This window comes from Hippopotamus amphibius, chromosome 8, assembly GCF_030028045.1.
Source record: "Hippopotamus amphibius kiboko isolate mHipAmp2 chromosome 8, mHipAmp2.hap2, whole genome shotgun sequence".
Lineage (NCBI taxonomy): Eukaryota > Metazoa > Chordata > Mammalia > Artiodactyla > Hippopotamidae > Hippopotamus > Hippopotamus amphibius.
Genome location: NC_080193.1, coordinates 27,021,510 through 27,041,980, shown reverse-complemented (window position 1 = coordinate 27,041,980; position 20,471 = coordinate 27,021,510). Strand labels below are relative to the sequence as shown.

Below are 20,471 nucleotides of genomic sequence, written 5' to 3'. Positions count from 1 at the left end.
GCCCAGGCGCCTCCTGCCAGTGCTTTCCCGCAGCGGACATCGGAGCAGGACACACCCCCACGACAGACACCCGCTCCACGGCGCGGGGCCGGTGACCATCCTGCTGGCATCGGCCCACGTGATCGTTTTCCTGCCGAGACTCTTTCTCCGGCTCGTAATCCCAGTTCCTTCACAGTGGAAACGATACAGCCGAACAGCGGCTCCGCACAAAACAACAAAGGCAGACAAGTAGCAGGGAAAAAGTAAGTCACGGTCGGCGCCCTCGAGTGTTGGTGAAGGACACAACCCACACACCATGAGAAAAATGAAGGACCATGTAAAAAGCAATTTCTGCAGGCTGAAAAAAAACTATAAAGTCAAGAGATGTGACAAATTGGGAGAAAATTATTTACAAAGTAAATAATACAGAAAGGAGTGCTTATAGTGCAATAAGAAACTCAATAAACAGTCAAAGCACAAGGTTGGTTTGCAGAGGAGAAATAAATGGATTTTTAAATACAAGAGGAGTTGCTCAATCCTACTGATAATTAAAGAAATGAAATTAACATGTGAGAACTTTTCATCTTTCTGATTCAGCCAAGACAACAGCGTTTGAGTCACCCTGCTTTGGTGAGGATGTGGAAAAGGCACTTGTGTTTGGTTGGCAAACAGCCCTTTCTGGAGGGCGATTATTCACATCAAAACCAAAAGTACACACACCTTGTGACATCTGCTGCTAGCGAGGGATTCTGCAGACTCCGAGGCACCTGTATGCACAGGTGATGTCTGCACCAGGATGTCCAGGGCGGCTGGCTCTCAAGGGGGGACCCTTCAAACATCAGGGAAAAGAGGATTCCTGCCCTTGACACGCACACACCCGGTCCGTGCACCAGGCCCATGTCCAGTGGATGGTGATGGCCAGGGCAGGTCCTCAAGTGCCCACACGGCTTCGTCTCAAAGGTAAACACATGGGACAAAGTACAGAACTCCATGTGCAGTGGCCACCACCGTGTGAAGGGACAGGTGGGCATGACACCGATTTCCGTTCGCGTCCGCCTGGCAGCAGGACCACGGTCAGAGTGGGAAGTGGCTCCTCGCCTGCGGCTCTACACCCCTGGCACGGTGCCCCCAGCCCCGCCCCCCCACCCCCCACCCAAACAGCTCCCAGGGGTGTGTCCTGTCTTCCCAACTATCTTGAGCGAGACTCCTGGGAAGGGGTCTACTTTCTAAGAAGGAAAATCTAAAGGTTCCATTTCTTGGTTTTGGAAAATCGGCAGCACCAGGATGGACCCCGACTTTGGCACGGGGGTGTGTGAGTGAGCCGTGCAGAACCTCCCTACTGTGGGGCCAGCAGGCCCTCACTGCTGGTGCTTCCGAGGAGGCACAGACCAGGGTGAGCACCTGCTGCCCGTCTGTGCACCGCCCAGGCCTTGAGTGCTCTGCAGGGAAAGGCCTGAGACCCCACGTGACGCGACCAAGGCATCCTTTTGTGTTCGCGGCTGAAGGCCGCAGTGGGGTCAAAACGGGCCGTTCTAACTGGTCACCAGAGGCCAGCTGAGCAGGGCCCCGTGAAAGGACGGCCTTGTCAGCACCATCCACCTGGGTGAACGTGGAGGACATCGTGGTGCTAAAGACAGAAACCCACCCAAACAGTGACGCCCAGTCTGGGGGGCCTCCAGGCCGCCTGCCTCTCCTGCTCTGCGGGAAGCTGAGAAGGCCGTGGCCTTGCGCCCTGGTGCAGGGAGCACTGAGCTCTGACTGCAGCTGGGGGGCTGGAAGTGGGGGTGGGGGGCAGCTGCAGGACCCAAGAGCCATGCACACATCCCACGATGCCTGCATAACAAGTGTTAGAGGCCGATGACAGATGACAAACAGTTAAAAACTCATAAGCCAAACAAGGAAGAAACTGCCCATGGTTACTAGCTAGAAAATGTGTTTTCCTCCCATTTTATTTGATAATATTTTTTCACAGAAACATGATATTATTTACAAATATACAAGTAAGAGACTGCTGGTCAAAAATCTTAAACTGAAAATGTCATCAAAAACTAATTTACAAAACCCGCCAACCGTCCAGGAGCCCCGGGAGGATGGTGTGTGCAGGATGGGGCTCTCGGCTCTGCCGGCTCCTGGGGCCCTGGGCCGGGTCGCCCATGGCCCGCGTCTCAGGAGGCACTGGTCTGCATGTTTTTGGAAGCTGCGAGCATCGCTCTGACTTTGGCCATGAGGTCCTGTGCAAGGAGAGACAGAGGACGTCTCTGTGGGCTCCTGTTAGACTCGGGGCACTGTGCTGGGTGGCTGTGGACACACCCAGGGCAGGGTTCTGGCCCAACCCCGCTGCAGGGACCCCAGGCAGGCTCACAGGCTCAGGGCCCAGGGGGAGACGGCTCAGGCCCGACCTGCGAGGAGGGGACAGGGCTGCCGGGAAAGGGAGGCTCAGGGAGCAGCCGCCCGGGGCCATCTCCCGCCTGCAGGCAACCCCCACCGAAGGGGACAGGAAGTAAAAACCAGCCCTGTTATAAGAAGAGGGGAGGGAAGAGAGACCCACTTCCACTTTACCTGAGTGATTTTGCTCTGCACAGAAGAAACAATTGCCGAGGAGATCTGACCGTCTTTTTCCTGAGAAACTCCCCTAATGCAAGTAAAGATAGGTCAGAAGCTTAAAAATACTAAAACAAGCCGTTTTATTTCATTTCCAGTATTCTTAAAAAAGAAATAAAAATTATAAACATATATTTTACTTTTATATTTTATGTAACACATCTGAAATATTTCATAGAATGCAACATAACTCAAAAAATATTTTCATATAAACATTATATGAGACACATTATAAAAAAAAGAGATGAAGAAACGGACAAAAGCACAGAAAGCTGGCACCTCACCCCAGCCCCTGACCACAACCCAGTGGGTGCCTCTGGCTCATTTTTAGGACTTTTGGGGGCATAGACACAACACACAAATGGTGGTCGGGGCCTGTACTAGTTGTGTCTCACCTTTAAAGAAGCAGCATCTTAGATTCTGACCCACCTCAAGTGAGCTGTGGTCTCTGCTACTCACCCGCCAGTTTTGGGGGCGCCTGTTGTTCACACTTACAGAAGCAGTGGGTCTACAAGCAGGATGGGAGGACTTGACCCCCGACGCCCCCGACCCTGCCAGGCTCTGGGTGGATGGGTGGGGGCGGGGGTGGGGGGGCTTTATGAAACAGGATTGTCTGGCAAATGCCACCCCACAACCACGGCAGCCAATCAGTGGGGAGTCGACTGCGTGGGCTGGGAGATGACATCCCCGCGGCCTGCGCGTCAGGAAGCGATGGCTCCACCCTTGCCTGCTCTGGGTGGATGGGGGTTCCGGGTCCCTGCCACGCAGACTCTAGTGCCCAACCCCCTCCTCTGGTCACACTGGGCTCCCCAGCTCCCACCCACGTGGTCTGCGTGAGGACAAGGCACCACTGTCAGGGTACTGACAGTCGCTGCCGCATGACACCTGAGGGAGGCGGCCACCCCACATCTGCTCCCAGGGTTCCCTCTGCCCGAGGGCGGGGAGGGGCAGCACGGGGCACCGAGGTGGCTTCCGGACCAGCACTCCCAAGGCGGGCTCGGTTCTGACCGACCTCAGTGTCCACCCTCTGCTCATTCAGAGCCCGAGTGACACACGGAGGATGGGGAACAGGGCCCACCCCTTCTCAGTGCCCCCACAATGTGGCTGGAGGTCAGGGTGGGGTTACCTGGAGCGCTCCTGGCTGGAACCCCGACTCTCCACGGGAGAGATGCTGGCCGAGTGCCGGCGCGTGGGCTGCTTGCTTGGGGAGGCTGGCTGAGACCCGGCTTTGGACTTGGTCCTCGACCGTGAGCGCCTCTTCTTCTTCTTCTCGTGGGGGCTTCTGGAAGGAAAGTGGTTTTAAACAAAGGCACAGCACAGGCTCTGAAGGAGTTCTGGGTGCTTTCCAAGGGACAATTCGGCAATTTCACCTTTCTATGAACTGTAACTCCCTTTTAAAACTATACACATTTAATCTAACTTGAAACTGATGGGTATGACAAAATAAAAGTTGTGCAAAAGTAAAATGTAGACCACCTTCTCAGCGGAAGTCCTTAAGTCAGATGCCTGAGGGTTTAAAACATGATCAGCACTTCATCTGCATTTAAAATACCCACGATAAGTAACCAAGCGCTGTTTGTACTGCTTGTTCATTTATGCTGACTTAATGGGAATTTCCAACCAGAAATGGAAAATTATTAAAACCAAGCACTGCGAGCACAGAAGCTCAGTGTGTCCTTCTGGCCTGAGGCTGACAGGCCCCCCGGGCTGCCTGCTCTCCCACTGGCCCCCACGGCCACGTCTCCCTGACCGCGGCCCACATACTCCGTGTCACCAAGGCCTGCGATTCTGCTTCAGAAACGCCCCCCACCCCGATCCTTCTCTCCGATCCAGACCTGCAGCCCGCACTTCGCCTGGGCCCACCCCGTTCCTGCCCAGAGAAGCTGACCGCACTCCATGCCCTGCCCTGTGACCCTCCTTCCCACGCCCCTAAAACACATCAAGAAAGAGGGAACATGTGTAGCTGGTGAAAGCGCTCAGGCCCAGACGGGCATGAGGCCCTCCCTGCTCCTCCTGAGAGACCACCTGTTGCCCACCTTTCCCAACCCGGGGACACTCCAGGGCCTGTCCACACGCCCACCCACCCCAAGACCAGTGCACCTGTCGCCCCGCCTGTCACTCATCGGGGCATTTCCCTGGTGCCCCCGCCCCCTTGGTCTGCAGAGTGTGGGCTCCAGGCAGCACTGCCCTGGTGGCTGGGGGCGCCTCACTTCAGTCCGGGCCGCTGGGATGGCTCCCTGGTGTAGCAGCCTGCTGGGCCAGAGGAGCAAGCTGATGCCCCCGCCTGGAAGGGCTCGGCCTTCCGGCTCTGCCTCAACAGCAACAAGGACCTGGCCCCGGGTGGCGGCAGCGCAGGAAGTGTCCCTGGTGAGCTGGGCTGTGGGCAGCCAGGAGGCAGAGAAGTGGCCTGGGAAGGAGAGGCTGTGCGCGAGGCTGGGCACACAGAGGTGGTGCATACACACCACAGGCCTGTATTCCACACTGCAGAAGTTTTGTGAATTTCTGTCTGTATGGCTAGGATTTCACAGGAAGCAGCAAATACAAAAATAAATAAAATACTCAGCAGCATGTGACATATATCCTAGAAGATTTCAGCCCCAAATCTGGCTAAGGTCCTGCAGCTGCCTGCAGGAATTAATTAAACGTAGGTGAGCTATCCCCAACTGTACATCAGGTTCAACCTCACTAAAACTTGATCTCATGACAAAACTTTCTAAGTGTCTGCTTAAGGAATTAAGTGATCTTTTTTTAAAATTTTTTTTTTATTTGAGGTGTGCTTTGCATCCAGCGAAGATCTGAAGTGCTCTTTGATGAGTTCTGACAAGTTGCAGACATGGTGAAACGCCCCCGTCACAATCAGGAACATTCTACCATCTTCCACTGACGCTCTCAGTCATCTGCACCCCCCTCCCCACCAACAGGTATCTACTGCTCTGACTTCTATCACATAAATGACAGCTTCAGATAAACGGGATCACACAGTATCTGTCTCTTGTGACTGGCTTCTTTCGTTTAGCAGGATGTTTCTGAGGCTCTTCGTGAGGTGCTGCATCACCAGCAGGTCTCTCTTTGCCGCTGGGTGGTGTTACACTGTAGGAATCTGCCATCACTGGTTTAGACTTCTGTTCACAGACATTCGGGTTGTGTCCAGTTTCTGGCAATTACAAATCAAGTTGCGTTTGTGTTCAAATGTTTATGGTGAGTAAACACTGGGACCTGGGACCAGCACAGTCAGTGCATACAGCAGCGTATGTTTCACTTCTTAAGAAACCGCCAAATTGTTTCCCAAGTGTTTCAACACTTAGTAATGTCCGTCTTGCTTATTTTCAGATGCTCTTGTCAGTGTAAAGAGCACCTCGTGGTTTAATCTGCATTTCCCTGATAGATGACTAATGAGGCTGGGCATCTTTTCATATGCTATCTTCACTGGCTATTTAAAGATATTCTTTTTTCCCCCACAGTATTTGCTAATTGTTTATTTATCAAGAGAAACTATTCCTTAGCCCAGATATTCATAGTTCATAGTTTCTAAACACAGGTAAGTGACAAACTACCATGGAACTCAACCCAAAGAAAAAAAAAAAATTTACCTATTTATTTAATTTTTTGCTGCGTTGGGTCTTCGTTGCTGTGCGAGGGCTTTCTCTAGTTGCGGAGAGAGGGCTACCCTTCGTTGTGGTGCATAGGCTCCTCATTTTGGTGGCCTCTCTTGTTACAGAGCATAGGCTCTAGGTGCACGGGCTTCAGCAGTTGTGGCTTATGGGCTCAGTAGTTGTGGCTCGTGGGTTCTAAAGTGCAGGCTCAGTAGTTGTGGTGCACGGGCTTAGTTGCTCCGTGGCGTGTGGGATCTTCACAGACTAGGGCTCGAACCCATGTCCCCTGCATTGGCAGGTGGATTCTTAACCACTGTGCAACCTGGGAAGTCCCCAAAGAAATTCTTTATATTCCAAAATCACTTTGCACTCTGAAAGACAGCAGCCTTCTTCATCTCCTCAAAATCTCTTATGGAATCATAATTTCTGCAGAAATCTGCATATGCCTTCTTTCCTGGTTCAGCCACAGTGAACTTACAGAAAGCTGCAACTCCCAAGGGTACAACGAATCCTCCAGCAACATGCAACTGCAGACGCTTGGCCAGAAGGCCACACATCTGAGGTTTCGTCAAGGAACTGGAAGCCGCGGTAGCTTTCCCTTCCCCTTGACAGCTCAACCACACCTTGCAGACTGGTGGAGAGATGGACCTTAAATACATTCTTTTATGAAATGTCTTTCAAGCCCTCTGTCCCTTTTCTAATTGGGTGGTCTTTTCTGGAATTGACATAGGCCTTTGTGAAAGATACACACTGCAAACAGTTCTCCCTGTCTGGGGCCTGCCGATGTACTCTTTTAACTGTGCCTTTTGAATGAAGTTTTTAATTTCAGTGAAGTCAAACATAATTTTTTTCTCTTACAGTGGGATTTTCTACATCCTCAGGAATCTCTGCCACCTCATAAATGTATTCTCCTTGTTTTCTGAAAAAACATAATGGGTCACAATTAGGTCTGTGACCCATCTCAAGTTAAACTTGGTATATGGGGTACAGGTCACTTTTCTTCCATTCTGATATCCAGTTGTTGAAGCAATGTTGAAAAGACTTTCCTCACTGTACTGTTTCGGCTCTTCACCTTTGGAAGGTGTACAGCATACACTGACTACTGTAACTTTCTAGTAAGTCTGGAATTGGTAGTAAAAGTCCTCCAACTTGGTTTTCAAGGTTGTTTTGATTGTGGTCAGTTTGCCAGTATTTACAAGAAGCCTGTGGTAGTTTTGACTGGGATTGTATTGGATCTACAGATCAGTTTGTGGAGAAGAGCCATCTGAACAATACTGAGCCTTCCAATCCATGAATATCGACTTTCTCTCCATTTACTTAAGTTTCCTAAACATTTCCTCTGACATGTTTCATGGTTTTCAATGTAGCGATCTTACACCTGTTTCCTTACATTTTTATCCATAAGTAGTTTGTTTTCCTGATACTGTTACGAATAGTACTGTTTTAACTTCATTTTTCAATTGTTCTAGGCCGGTGTACAGAAATAAGGTTAGAGGTTTGTTAAGATTTTACATGATTATTTAAGAAGACACAGTTTCATGTTTTCCTTTGCAATCTGTATGCCTTCTATTTCTTTTGCTTGCCTTACTGTCGTGGCTACGAATTCTATTACAGAGCAGACATCCTGGCCTTGTCTCTGATCTCAGGGGAAGGCACCAGCAAGTGTGATGCCAGCTGTAGGTTTTACAAAGAGTCACCCTTTGCGAATTCCCTGGCAGTCCAGTGATTGGGACTCCCTGCTTTCACTGCTGAGGGTCCAGGTTTCCCTGGTTGGGGAACTAAGATCCCACAAGCCGCAGGGTGTGGCCAAAAAACCCCCTTAAAAAAACATACAAAAAAAACCCCACCAAAAGATGCCCTTTATCAGATGGAGAAAATTTCCTTCTATTCCTGCCTTGCCAAGAGTTTTTTTTGCCCTCTTTTTTCTTTCTAATGAATGGGTGATGAATTGTGTCAAATACTTTTTCTGCATCTGCTGGGACGTCACATGATTTTCTTCATTTATTCTGTCAATACTGTGAATTACAATGACATTTCCCCCCCTCCCCCACCCCACACACACACCATGTGGCATGTGGGATCTTAGTTCCCCGACCAGGGATCGAAACTGTGCCCCCTGCAATGGAGGCTGAGTCTTAACCACTGGAACACCAGGGAAGTCCCTACAAGGTACAATGACTGGTTTTTGAATGCTAAAGAACCTTGCATTCCTGAGCCGAACCCCATTTGGTCCTGGTGTATTAACCTTTTAGTAAATTGCTAGATTCAAATCAGCTAATGTTTTGGTAAGGACTTTGGCACTTATTTTCCTGAGAGTATTAGTTTATGAATACACACATGCACGTGCACACACATCCACCCCCGCCAACCACACACACCACACAGATGTGCACACACTGCACACACTGCCCATCTGCTTTAGGGTGGTCTCATGAGGTGAACTGGGAAGTGTTCTCTTCTATTTCCTTTGAAATGTCTGTAAAATTATATCCCCCTTTTCTTGAATGTTTGTTAGACTCTACTGATAAAAGTCACCTGGGCCTGGAGTTTTTTGGAAAGGTTTTAAATTATAAATGAATTCAATTTCTTTAGCAGATACAGAGCTATTTAGATTTTCCACTTCTTCTGCTGTCCATTTGGTAGTTTGCTTCTTTCAAGGAATTTGCCCATTTCACTTAGGTTGTCAAATTAACTGGAGTGAGATTTATTTCCTTATTATCCTTTTTATGTCTATAAGGTCTTTCATTCTTGATCAATCTAAAAAAAGATTTATCAGTTTTTAAAAATCATTTTCAAAGAATCATCATTTGGTTTTACTATTGGGTTGGACAAATGTCTTTGGTTTCTAAGTAAAAATAAAAGACACATTTTTCATTTTCACCAAGAACTGTTTTGAACAAAGTATTCGCCCTTTTGTTCCACTACCTTCTGCCATTTTTCAGGCAACTTCATAATTCCATCTTCCCAAAACATTTTATCTTTTTGAGCAAAGAACTGTTCCAGGTGCTTTTTACAGTCTTCCAGGAAATCAAATTTTTTTCCATTAAGAGAATTTTGTAAAAACCGAAATAAATGGAAATCTAAAGATACAATGTCTGGTGAATAACACAGATGAAACAGAACTACCCAGCCAAACTGTAACAGTTTTTGCCTGGTCATCAAAGACACATGTGGTCTTGCATTATCCTGATGGAAGATCATGCGTTTTCTGTTGACTAATTCTGGATGCTTTTTGTTGAGTGCTGCTTTCAGTTGGTTTAATTGGGAGCAGTACTTGTTGGAATCAATTGTTTGGTTTTCTGGAAGGAGCTCATAATAGAGGACACCCTTCCAATCTCACCACGTACACAACATCACCATCCTTGGATGAAGACCAGCCTTTGGTGTGGTTGGTGGTGGTTCATTTTGTTTGCTCCACAATCTCTTCTGTTCCACATTACCGTATAGCATCTACTTTTCATCACCCGTCACAATTTGTTTTATTTTTATTTTTAAAAAGATTTACTTATTTATTTATTCATTTGTTTATTTACTTATTTATTTTTGGCTGTGTTGGGTCTTTGTTGCTGCGCAGGCTTTCTCTAGTTGCGGTGAGCGAGGGCTCCTCATTGCGGTGGCTTCTCTGGATGCGGAGCACAGGGTGTAGGTGCATGGGGTTCAGTAGTTGTGGTATGTGGGCTCAGCAGTTGTGGCGCCCAGGCTCTAGAGAGCAGGCTCAGTAGCTGGGGCCCACAGGCTTAGTTTCTCCATGGCACGTGGGATCTTCCTGACCCTGGGCTTGAACCTGTGTCCCCTGCATTAGCAGGTGGATTCTTAACTACTGTGCCACCAGAGAAGTCCCCACAATTTGTTTTAAAAACAAAACGTTTTCATTACTTTTAAGTAGTGAATCACACGCGGAAATACGGTCAAGAAGGTTTTTTTTGCTCAACTTATGTGGAACCCAAACATTAAAGCGATTCACATAACCAAGCTGGTGCAAATGATTTTCAATGCTTGATTTGGACATTTTAAGCAGGCTGGCTGTCTCCCGCGTGGTATTATGGTGACTGTTCGCAATTAATGTCTCTACTTGATCACTATCAACTTCAGCTGGTCTACCCAACCATGGAGTACTGTCCAGCGAGAAAGTCCAGCACGATACTTTGCAAATCACTTTTGACATGTTTGATCAGTCACAGCACCTCCTCCATGCACTGAACAAATCTTTTTCTACATTTTTACCTTTCTTGAAATAGTAAAGCATAATGTCAAAATGGTGTTTTCTTTTCTTCCACCTTCAATATTAAAATGGCTAAACAAAAATTCACCAATTTTAATAAGTCTTTTTTTTTATATGCACACAGATATGACATACAATCTAACAAAATTGTTTTGAATGAAGTTAAAGACAACTGAGTGCTACTAGAGCCATTCTATGGAAAAACCCGAACAAACCTTTTGGCCAACCCAATATTTTCCTCTGTTAGTCTATTTTCTATTTTGTTGATTTCTGATCTTACTTTTATTATTTCCTTGCCTCTACTTACATTGGATTTAATTTGTTCTTTTTCTAGCTTAAGATAGAAGATTAGATCACAGTTTTTAGACCTTTCTTTTTTCTTATATTAGAAACACTTAAAGCTACTAACTTCCTTCTGAGCACAGCTGCACCCCACAGACTTGAGTATGTTACATTTTCATTATCATTCACTTCAAAATATTTTCTACTCTCTCTTGTGATTTCTTCTTTGATCTATGGGTAATTTTAAAATGTATTTACTTTCAAACATTTGGGGACTTTCCAGATATTTTCTTACAGACTTTCATGTAGTAAGAAAATATACTCTGTATCATCTAAGTCTTTTCTTTCTTTTTTTCTCTTTTTTAAAATAAATAAATAAATAAACTTATTTATTTATTGGCTGTGTTGCTTCTTCGTTGCTGCACACAGGCTTTCTCTAGTTGTGGCGAGCAGGGGGTACTCTTCATTGCGGTGCGTGGGCTTCTCATTGCAGTGGCTTTTCTTGTTGCAGAGCATGGGCTCTAGGTGCGCAGGCTTCAGTAGTTGTGGAGCACGTGCTTAGCTGCTCCGAAGCATATGGGACCTTCCCGGCCCAGGGATCGAACTGGTGTTCCCTGCACTGGCAGGCGGATTCTTAACCACTGCGCCACCAGGGAAGCCTTCTGCTGAGTCCTTTGGAATGTATTAGGACTAATTCAATGGTACAGGGAATGAGCTAGCCTGGTGATTGCCCTGTGTTAGTGTCACGAGAGTGTGCACGCTTCACTGAGGGTGGTGGTGTTTAGGTGTAACAGTGCTGTTCACATTCGCCACATCTGTACTGCTCCACTGCCTGCCTTTCCCTCTAGTTCTGTCAGTTTTTGTTTCAAGTATTTCAAAGCTCTTTTATTCGATGCACACATTTAAAACATTATGTCGTCATGAAGAACTGACCCTTTCATCGTTAGGAAATGGCCTTGTTTATCTCTAGCACCACTTCCTCAAGTCTGCTTAGTCTCCTATTAACACAGCTACACCACCTTTCTTCTTCTTCTGTTCTTTTTTTTTAAAAAAAGATTTATTATTTATTTATTTTTGGCTGCATTGGCTATTCGTTGCTGCATGTGGGTTTTCTTTAGCAGGGGCTACCCTTCATTGCAGTGCATGGGCTTCTCATTGCAGTGGCTTCTCTTGTTGTGCAGCACAGGCTTCAGGTGTGAGGGCTTCAGCAGTTGCGGCACATGGCTCAACAGTGTGGCTTGCTGGCTCTAAACACGCAGGCTCAGCAGTTGTGGCTCATGGGCTTAGTTGCTCTGTGGCATATGGGATCTTCCTGGACCAGGGATCAAACCTGTGTCTCCTGCACTGGCAGGTGGATTCTTAACCATTGCATCACCAGCGAAGCCCTGTTCTTCTTATTAGCACTGTATGGTATATCTTTTTTCCTATCCTTCAGATCCTAACCTATCTGTATATTTAAATTGTCTCTTATAAGCAGCTTAGTATTAAGTTTTGCTTTTCAATGCAGTCTAAAACCTCTGCCTTCTAACTAGAGTTTTTAGTTTGCTTACATTTAATGTAATTATTTGTATGGATGCTGTTAACAATCTTCTTGCTTTCTAGTTGTCTGTTTTTTCCTCCTCCTCCCCACTTTTCTGCTTTCTTTTGCATTAATAAAGCATTTTTAAGGTTCTCTTTAACAGTCTCTACTGGATTTTTAGCCTTTTTTTTTTTCCCAGTGGCTGCTCTAGGGAACTATAATATGCATCCTTCGACTGTCACAGCTGACAATGAATTAGTAACACTTCATGTATGATGTACAAACCATAGAACAGCAGTATACTCCCACTTACTCACTCAACAAGCACTTGCCAACATGCTCAATGCAGTGCTGAGGTCCAAGAATTCAATGCTAACCCCCCCATAACCAATCACCTACTATTACTGTCATAAAGTAACTGGGACTTCCTGTTGGAGTGTACCGTAATATGATTTAGCTAAACATTTTCATGAATTTTACTTTTAAAAGTATTCACTGTGCCCAGATCTGGATTTCTGAACACTCGCTAAAAGGAACCAGGATTCCTAGGAGAAATGGCTGCCTCCAGGTCTGGGGCAGGGGAGGCACCAGCTAAGCCTGGAATATCTTGGGTCAAAAGTGACAAAGTGCTCAAAGAACAAAGAGGCCAAATGTGAGGCAATGTCACTATCAAATAGAAGATAATGGTGATGGATTGTTGCAAAACAAATAAAAAACAAATCCCCCAAACCCAAAATCCACAGTGATACTAAAATGAAGGGTGAGGGTGGGGGGGTCTTTAGAGAAGAAATGACAAGAAAGCTGCTGGCCACGGGACACACACTGTCCTGGTGCCACCCTGCAGACTATTTGTTAGTTCAGAGGAAAAGGTACGATTACTCAGCAGATGCAACCCAACCAAGTGATCAAACTCAGAGTCACTGGTAACGTGACAAAGGGATGCTTGTGCGCCTCCTGGTATGATGCAATGGGATGTCACATTGCATCACCCATAGAGTATTCCTGCCCCAAATACTTAGCACAAACACAGCCAAGAAGACACAGTAAGACAAATCCAGAATGTGGCCTGGACTTCTCAGAGTCATGAAATATACACACAAAGGAAGGTGAGAGGGAGGGACGAAGAGGAAGAGAGAGAGGAAAGCAAACATGGCAAAACATTAACACTGAATTGAACTACGAGTTACATGCAGATAGGCGTTCACTGTACTGTTTCTAAGTAGTAAGTTAAAAACTTTCCAGTAAGTTAACATTTTTTTCAAAAACAGAAGTCAGTGAAAGAAGCACTCAATGATCAGCTTGTAGAAATATTCCTTCTAAGTCTGGCAGGAGTCACCTTCCCCTCAGTCGGGGTGACCTGGAGGGATCAGAGTGACCCCGACTTGGTGGACGAGTTAGTCACCTGCTGCCACATGGAAGCAGAGGCCCCACAGCTACTCCGAGTAGAAGGACAGAAGGGACAGCATGACTGCCGGGTTAACACAACTTGCCTGCTAACAGAACATATTCCTGACCTATGACAACTCTGGGTTTATAATCATAACAAGGAAATTGACCAGTAACCGTGCACACGTTCACCTCTACTGGGTTCCTCCTGAATCCACCAGTGTCCACAACCCCTGGGTCAGGTCACAGGCTTAATCCCATCTGTCAGGGCGGGTAGCCTGGCCCTGAGTAAGTCGAATCTTAACTTCTTTTGTCTGACTTATTAAAGTTCCAACGATAACACAAGCTCTGATGAATCCTAACATAATCACCATCTTCTCTAGTGATAGCTCTTTTAACGCAAAGGTTAATTTGAGGGCAAAGCAAGAACTCTCCTGTTAGGAGAGATCTTCGGCTACAAGGAATTAATTTTAGACCATGCCCTTTACATATACCAAGGGTGATGATAAATCTCAAATGTCAATTACTTGCATAAGGAACAGAATTTACAGTGGGCTTCAGTCTTCATCATGTCACCCTGGAACTGCCATGTGTGCTGAGTGTGGGAGTTCCAAGGCACAAAACGAAATTTACAAACAGACGGAGTGAGTCTGTGCATGAAGCCTTCGCTGAAATATATCAGCTTTACAGCTCCTTTCCTGATTTTTCTGTTTTAAGCAAAAGAGATGACATTTTATTATTTAATGGAATTACTGCATAACAAGCCACACGGCAGGAACATTTTGGGTGAAATGCCTCTCAGAACTGCTCCTGTTAAGGGCACTGCTCATGGGGTCTCTGAGGCAGGTCTGGGTGATGGCTGGGCTCATCTGTCCAAGAATGGTGGACACCTGAGATTCACGTCTGTCCTCTGGAAGGCTCTGGAAGGTTCTGGAACCCTGGGCGTCATGAAACCCCAGACTACAACGGGCAACAATGGAGTCCCGCCCTCTCCTGGACTCCTTGGCCACTGGGACAGCAATACTCCTTGTCTACCTACCAGAGCTGAGGCCTGCTTTAATGCCAGTGCAAGGACACAAAACACGAGAAGCCCTCATTTTCAGAGAGAATGGAAATACAGAAGCCAAGTCTCATAAAGCATTCAGGTGGCATCACCCACACTGGACGGGACGATCCCCAGATGGCATCCCCTCGGCCAAGAGGGAAATGCCCACTGGTCCACCGGCCACGCTCCTGGCTTGGGTCCTGCGACTCCTCAAGTCGGTGGTGGTGCTGGGGCCTCTGGTGGCAGAGGTCGGCCCCAGGCTCTCTCCCCGGGAGTGAGAGTGGGGCACCTGGCTTGCAGAGCGTCAGAGGCCCAGACTGGGGGTGGCTGTGAGGTGGGAGCCTGCCTCCCTCACTCTCCTCAATGAGACAGGCCTCTCCTAGTGGTCAAGGGGCCAGAGGATGGGCCCTCTCCCTCCTCTCAGGCCTGAGACCCTGTGGTCCTCTTCGAGGAGTCACAGCCGTGGCCTGGCCACCTGGGCAGCGGCAGGGATCCATCTGAGACTTGAACTTCTGATTCTCCTTGTCACTTGTCCCTCCATTCCTTTCCCTTCTTGACAGATGAAGGGGAAGGAGCTGCGTGTGGGGGTCCAGAGGGGTGGCTAGACTTGGGGCTGACCCGCTGCACGGAGAGATGGCCCCTGGGCCAGCACGGCACACACCCTCTGCTTCTGAGCGCAGAGCAGCGAAAACGCTGCCAGGACGCCTCGGGATCGGCCACAGCAGCTGCCCCCACCCCCAGCTCTGTGCTGGAGACTCAGGAGCCCCACCTCCCAGCACAGGTCCCTAGTCTGCAAAAGCTCCGCCGCCTACCTGGACCGGGTCCGCTTCCTGCTGACTCCAGGGCTGTTACTCATCCGGTAGGCCGTGGGGACACTCCTGTCCTCCCGCCGTCTCTCGGGGGAGTGTGCTCGTCTCCGAGGGGACCGGGACCGGGACCTGGTAGAGGAAGGTAGGCATTTCAGTCTTGTGTGGGGTGGACGGGGGGCACCTCCACTGCTGAGACGGTGGCCAGCCCTGGCCTGAGCCCGCGGGGCCTGCCGGGTCCCCGCCTGTCCTCTTGAGGCACGCCCCCAGCCTCACTACTCTGCCAACCCAGAACTGGGCCCAGGCTCAGAGGCAGAACCAACGCTAAGCCTCTGACTGGGGCACAACTCCTGCTGGGGCTGGAGCTGTGAGCTGCTGATCCAGATGGTCAGCAGTGGCCAGCTCCCCCCCCATGGGGCTCTCCCTCCCCGTGGTTCCTAGCAGACGTGGGCTGCTGCTGCTCTTCCTTCCTCTTGCCTTTGCCCATCTGAGCTCCCTAAAAATGTTCAGCTCCCTGGTATTTCTATCCAAATTAGGTAAGGAAAGGCAATGAGATTCAAGTGAGTTTTTCTACTTGTTTTGAATACTGGCAAGAGGGAGAAACGGAAGCATGAAGCCAGAGGGTCACCTGGAAGTCTCACTTGTTCGCATCATCTCACGGCCTCTCAGCATGAAGAACAGGCTGCAGGCCCACTGGCAGGAAGCCTAAACCTTTAATCCAATTCAGACCATGCCATTCCCATGAAAATTTTGGCTACATCATTTGTTTATGACATTTCTAGTGTTTTCTCCTTTTCCTGTGCCTGGAAAAGGACTATTCTATTCACACAGTGCTGTGATCCACATGGGGCAACCGCGCCCCACCGGACACCAGCACGCGGAGCTCCAACGGGGTCCAGGTCCTTATGTGGGGCCCTTAAACAATGGATTTAGGACTCTTATTTTAGTGTTTTGTCCATTCAGTGAAATTACTGTTTTGGGGAGACCCGAAATAAACTGAAATCTGGGGGGGGGAACCAATTTGTTTCTGTTCTGTTTCTATGAAAACCCACTCAGAAACAATATAAAGAGATGCTTTGATTTTGTCATCTAAAAAAATTCTACACTGAGTCATTTTAGTTACAATAAAACCCCCAACAACACACACTGTTGTTGCAAAGATCCGCTTGTAATCACTTTCCACCCTCTGTGTCACAGAGGAAACCCTGAGTCATTCCTGAAAAAACACCACAGCCACTGAGCGAACCTGTGCTGGGATAAACTCTCCTTGCCTCTGGGGCTCCTCTAACATAACTGCTTTACAGCTTATACAATGGTTTTTTTTCCCCCAGAGCTTTCCTAAGATTTAAGTAACAGATTACAAAGGTGAGGTCAGTCAGACACCTTGACGTTTTACCAGGTTTTCCCTTAAAAGAGCTCCAGGAGTCAAATCTGTTCGTGGTCGAGGCTGCCTGATAACTGTCTCGCTGTGCTGCTGCCACTGCCGAGCTGCTCTGATAAGGCTCCGTGCTCAGGGTCCCTGGGGAGGCTGTGGGTCTGTGATACGGAGGCACACACTTCACGTTCAGAATAAAATGGGCTGGGCTGGGCGGTACTAGAACCCTGAAAAAAGCTCTGCTTAATCAAAGCTATAGCACCTATGGAACGCTTGCACGCAGAATTCTACAAAAAACTCAATAATCAGGAAAATAAATTCGTTTTTAACGTCTGCAAATTCATAACTCTGAAATACAATACCATTTTGCAGTGGCTGTTAGTATTAGAGTTTTTTAAAGTGAAGTGGCTGTTACCAGTAGATTTCAAGTTATCTGGGAAAAAAGCCTATCTCAGAATTAAGGGCTATAAGCTACACCAGATAATACTTCGGTTTTATTTTAATTAAAGAAGCACTAATGCTTTTATTCTGTTAAGCAGGCTCTTAATATTGCTACCATGACACAGTGCAAGAAACGGGAAGTCCATTTTGTAAGTAAAATCTGTACAACATGACCAGAGGCCTTCTTATAAAGAAAATAAAATAGTCTGAATTTAAAAAATTTCAAGCATAATGCAACTCAGGTATTTTTTTCTTAAATAATCATAATGGTTTGCTTTCACATAAAGGCATAAGGAAACTTTTCATCTGAATGATAGTGACATTTATAAATAGCTTTTTTCCACCAGCATTTAACCATTTCATGGAATCCACTTCCTCCACCCCTGTTACTCTACTACTCACACACAGGTCCTCACTGAACTGAATAAGTGGCACTTGGTGACCCGGCAGCAAGGATCTGGTGCCATCCAGCTTGAACCACCAAGAGGCTTCCAGGTTTTAGTTCTCTTCAAGTTTGAACTGTGCACCCAGCTTCACCAACAAATCCTTCCTCCTCTCCTGAGGGGCCAGCGGTCTCCCACAGCTTCTTTCCCCAACACTGTTATCAACACAGACGGTGGTTCTGCCCGGGGTTATGATTTGCTTCCCGGAAACCAGCACGTGAGCCGCTGCCTCTTGGGAACGTCAAGCGCCCCACCCGCCTTTAAGGATCAGGACCAGGAGATTAAACCAAGCATGCTCACTGGTTTGCTATGCAGTTCATCAGGGGGAAATGTAAGGAATTACAAATTTCAAACTAAAACACGACCCCACTTTCGCCCGCCAGAGTTCTTTTTGAACATTAACTATAACTGTTAACAAAGCCACATTAACCCCTAGCTCCCACCCCCTCCCCGAGTGAAGGCCCTGAGGGAGCTGAACTCCTGGAAGCAACACGGGCCCATGACCCTCCACACAGCGCCTCAAACCGCGGGGGCGCAGAGTCCTACCTAGAACCCCCACCCGTTAGACACCAACTAACCAATGAGAACGACACCACAGGGGGTCTCATCAAAAGCTTTACAAATAAACTGAATTTCAAACTTCAGTCTCATTGAGTTTAGTTCTAAAATACCTACACTGTTAAAAGCAGATCTTAACTTTAGGCAGTAAATTGCATGAGTACATCTTCACTCCATTAAGGTATAAAACCTAATGTGATATAAAAGTAGAAAACAACAGAGAAAGAAGTCTTATACTTTAATCAATGTTGATTTAAAAGACACTAAATACTGCCTGGCGGTAATCACTATGCTTTCTGAGAAGCAACAGACCGATTTCCAAAGCTAAAGGTTTTTCCATGACTAATTCACCTCTGGAGAGCCAGAGTCATCTATAATTTAGACATATTTGATAAATGGGACTTAAACCATATGAGCATTAATATATTAACATAAAAGTTACTTATGATATAAAAGCTTTTTAATCTTAACTTTTTACATTTTACATAGGATTTCAGTAATTTAATATACAAAAGAAAATATATTTCAACTGTAGTATCCTACCACAGTAGAAACATTAACAAAAGTCATTTTACTTGGAGCTGGCAGTAGTCTTTTTAAAACAATTAAGTTGTGTCAGGCCCAAGAAACAAGTCTGATATATCCTATGTAGACATTATGTCTGCAATGGGTTATTCCATCTGAAAAGACAGATAGTTGAAAAAATTATGACTATCATTAGCAACTTCAATATTTTAGTTAGAATTTAACTTTTTTTTTTTTAACACTTCAAACTATTCATAGTACCAAGAACACCAACCACTCTCATTTTATAACTGTTGCATTCTAAATCTAGTTGGATCCCTAGAAATTATTAGTGTGCGTTTGGATTAAGAAAGCAGGTCTGTAACCAGCTTAGGAAAAAATGCAGTATTATCAAATAAAACTTACTCTTCTTAGAAATAAGAGCTAAGGCAGGATTCTACCTAGTGAAGGTGACTTATCTGACTTACGCCCCAGGGCCCAGAGACCAACCACAGGACAGCTGGTTTCTCTTCTACACCTCTGACCAGAGACCTGCAACCCACCTCGGGGCCCTGAGCTTGGAGGTGGTGTGATTTCAAGCAGTATCACTGTCACGTATAAGCTTTCAGGGCAAAATTTCTTGGACAAATACTTTGAAGGTTTTGCTTCATAATATTATCTTTTAAAAATTTTATAAAAAAGTTGCACTCTGCCTATATTTTGTCTAAACTACAAAATCAAACACCAAAGATCTGACTTTATTTAGTGAACTTAAGTCAGCTTACTTAACTAAAATTAACTAAAAGTATCACAAAGATACTACTGAGATTAAAAAGTCTGAGAGTTATGAAAATACTCATCTCCTTTTGCACATAAAATATTTTAACTGTAGGTCAAATTAAGGTAAAATTGGTGGTTTGCCATCACAGAACTCATACTAAAAATTTTTTAACTTAATTTTTTCTTTTAACTGAAAACTACAAACTAAGGATTAGGATTTTGCTTCTTGCACTTGTCAGCACTGAATATATGAAAACAATATAAACAGACTTGTATATAAAATAGGTAAATCTATTCTGAAATAAAAAATATTTTAAAAGTATTAAAATAATATACAGAATGACTTACTCTATTATATATATATATATATATAGTCAATAAAAACCACATAAATCCTAGAAAGTTAAAATTCCAAGTGTTTCACGAACACTTCCAGTTCTGAACAGATCAACCTGGGGAAAAGTCTGTGGCCATCACATCTGACCAGACGGGCTCACTTCAGTAACTAGACACCAGCATCTACTGTACCTGTTGAGCACTCACCATGAAAACCAACTCACTTCTTATACTAAGAAACAATCTGAGGAACCCTGAGAGTCATCAGCCCCCCAGATGGGGGTTTATGAATTATACTTTCTTCTCTTTGAGCCCTGGAATAAAGGACAACTAGGAAGAATTTTACTGGGTATGTTACTACTCAGAGGGCTTGTACAGGCCTATTTATTTATTTCCACTATATAATGTCATAAGAATTTTTTTCAAATAAGACTCTAAAAAGGTTCCTGGGGACTTTCAAAAATTGAAAATTTGTCAGCAAGGTTGTTTATTTAATTAAACAACAAGCTGTGTGTGTGTGTGCGCGTGAGAGAGAGAGAGAGAGAGAGAGAAAGAGAGAGAGAGCAGTGATGGAACTTCTGAAGAACTAATAAAAACGAAG

The 20,471-nt window shown here is 46.2% G+C and overlaps 1 protein-coding gene across 4 annotated transcripts in view; it reads right to left on the bottom strand.

The window, feature by feature from the left end:
* Window positions 1-1,895: 1,895 nt before the first annotated feature.
* Window positions 1,896-20,471, bottom strand: part of SFSWAP (splicing factor SWAP) — a 77,909-nt gene continuing 59,333 nt past the window's right edge. For 2 of the 4 annotated variants that reach the window (XM_057744713.1, XM_057744715.1), the window contains 4 exons: window positions 15,440-15,565; window positions 3,707-3,862; window positions 2,539-2,611; window positions 1,896-2,210 (listed from right to left, as the gene is read on the bottom strand). In XM_057744713.1, the coding sequence (XP_057600696.1) occupies window positions 2,145-2,210; window positions 2,539-2,611; window positions 3,707-3,862; window positions 15,440-15,565 (421 nt within the window). In that variant the 3' untranslated portion in view covers window positions 1,896-2,144. Of the gene's footprint in view, window positions 2,211-2,538; window positions 2,612-3,706; window positions 3,863-15,439; window positions 15,566-16,816; window positions 16,970-20,471 lie in introns of all 4 variants that reach the window. The other 2 variants (XM_057744716.1, XM_057744714.1) reach the window with 2 other exon arrangements.